The sequence below is a fragment of the Aplysia californica genome, unplaced genomic scaffold, assembly GCF_000002075.1.
Source record: "Aplysia californica isolate F4 #8 unplaced genomic scaffold, AplCal3.0 scaffold00042, whole genome shotgun sequence".
NCBI lineage: Eukaryota > Metazoa > Mollusca > Gastropoda > Aplysiida > Aplysiidae > Aplysia > Aplysia californica.
In genome coordinates, this window is record NW_004797312.1 from 2,038,280 (window position 1) to 2,039,469 (window position 1,190).

The 1,190-nt window shown below is 41.0% G+C and overlaps 1 protein-coding gene across 1 annotated transcript in view; it reads left to right on the plus strand.

The window, feature by feature from the left end:
* LOC101861023 overlaps positions 1–1,190 on the plus strand; it is a gene marked incomplete in the record, with an annotated part of 48,099 nt that overhangs the window by 39,227 nt on the left and 7,682 nt on the right. The window contains 2 exon segments of the mRNA XM_035968158.1: positions 105–209; positions 924–995. Of these exon segments, the coding sequence (XP_035824051.1) occupies positions 105–209; positions 924–995 (177 nt within the window).

Sequence of the window (1,190 nt, forward strand, 5' to 3'; positions counted from 1 at the left end):
AAGAAGAAGAAGAAGAAGAAGAAGAAGAAGAAGAAGAAGAAGAAGAAGAAGAAAGTTTTTTAAAAAAGGTCACGTGACACTGTTTACCTGTCTTCCCTCCCAAGCTGATTGAGCTGAAGCACCAGAACGTCACGGCGTTTGTCGGCGCATGCGTGGACCCAGGCCGGATCCTGTTGTTGTGGGAGTACTGCCCTAAGGGAAGTCTGCAGGTATGTGGGTCATGGTGGGTGGTTGGAGGGTGCCACTAGAGTATGTGTACTGTTGTTGTGGGAGTACTGCCCGAAGGGAAGTCTGCAGGTATATGGGTCAATGTGGGTGTACTTCTTCTTTTTATCTTTAACAAGTTTGTAATGTCTTACAGCAAATTTGAAGGTGCAATGCAATTGGGTTGTTGTTGTTTTTTGACAGACTGAACGTTGAAAGATGCGTGAAAATCAAATACAAAATTTGCAATTATTCATTTTACAACTTCAAGCAACATGTGGGAAAAATATAGAATCATATTTTATATGTAAAAGTTGAAAGGTTTTCTAAAATATTAAGAAATAAAGGAAATAATCAGTTTTTTGCTTCTCCTGTAAAATCTGTCAGTGGCGCTTAGGGGGTTGGTGCACTACGGGAACGAAATTCATGCTTTTTCTTCGAATTGTTTACCTCGAATACAACTGGGTTTTTTTACTCGAATACAACTGCTTTTACCTCGAATACAACTCTTTTTTTAAAATCTCGAATACAACTGCTTTTCCCTCGATTACAACTCTTTTTTTTTCTCGAATACAACTGTTTTTACCTCAAATTCCTTTTCCCCCATGTAATCAGAAGCTAATGGAGGATGAATCTACAGCTTCTTCCTCCTGGCCATTTTGACATTTTGTTCTGTTTGACCCTTGTGACGTCAGCTGACCATACCCCTCTGTCCCCAGGACATCATCTGGAACCAGAACATCAAGCTTGACCAGCTGTTTAAGTTCGCTCTGTGCCAGGATGTTGCCAAGGTAGGCGGGACGATATTTCATTTACCTTTATTGAGAGTTAGGGAGGATGACACAATAAATTCGTTTCAAATTTGGTCTCTCTTTGCAAGGAGAGGGAAGTGGATGTGTGTCTCAAACTCTGAGGACATCCTGGTATTATACAGGACTATGGTCACTACCCTTTAATTAAGTCTCCCCCTCTGACCCCATCACTTC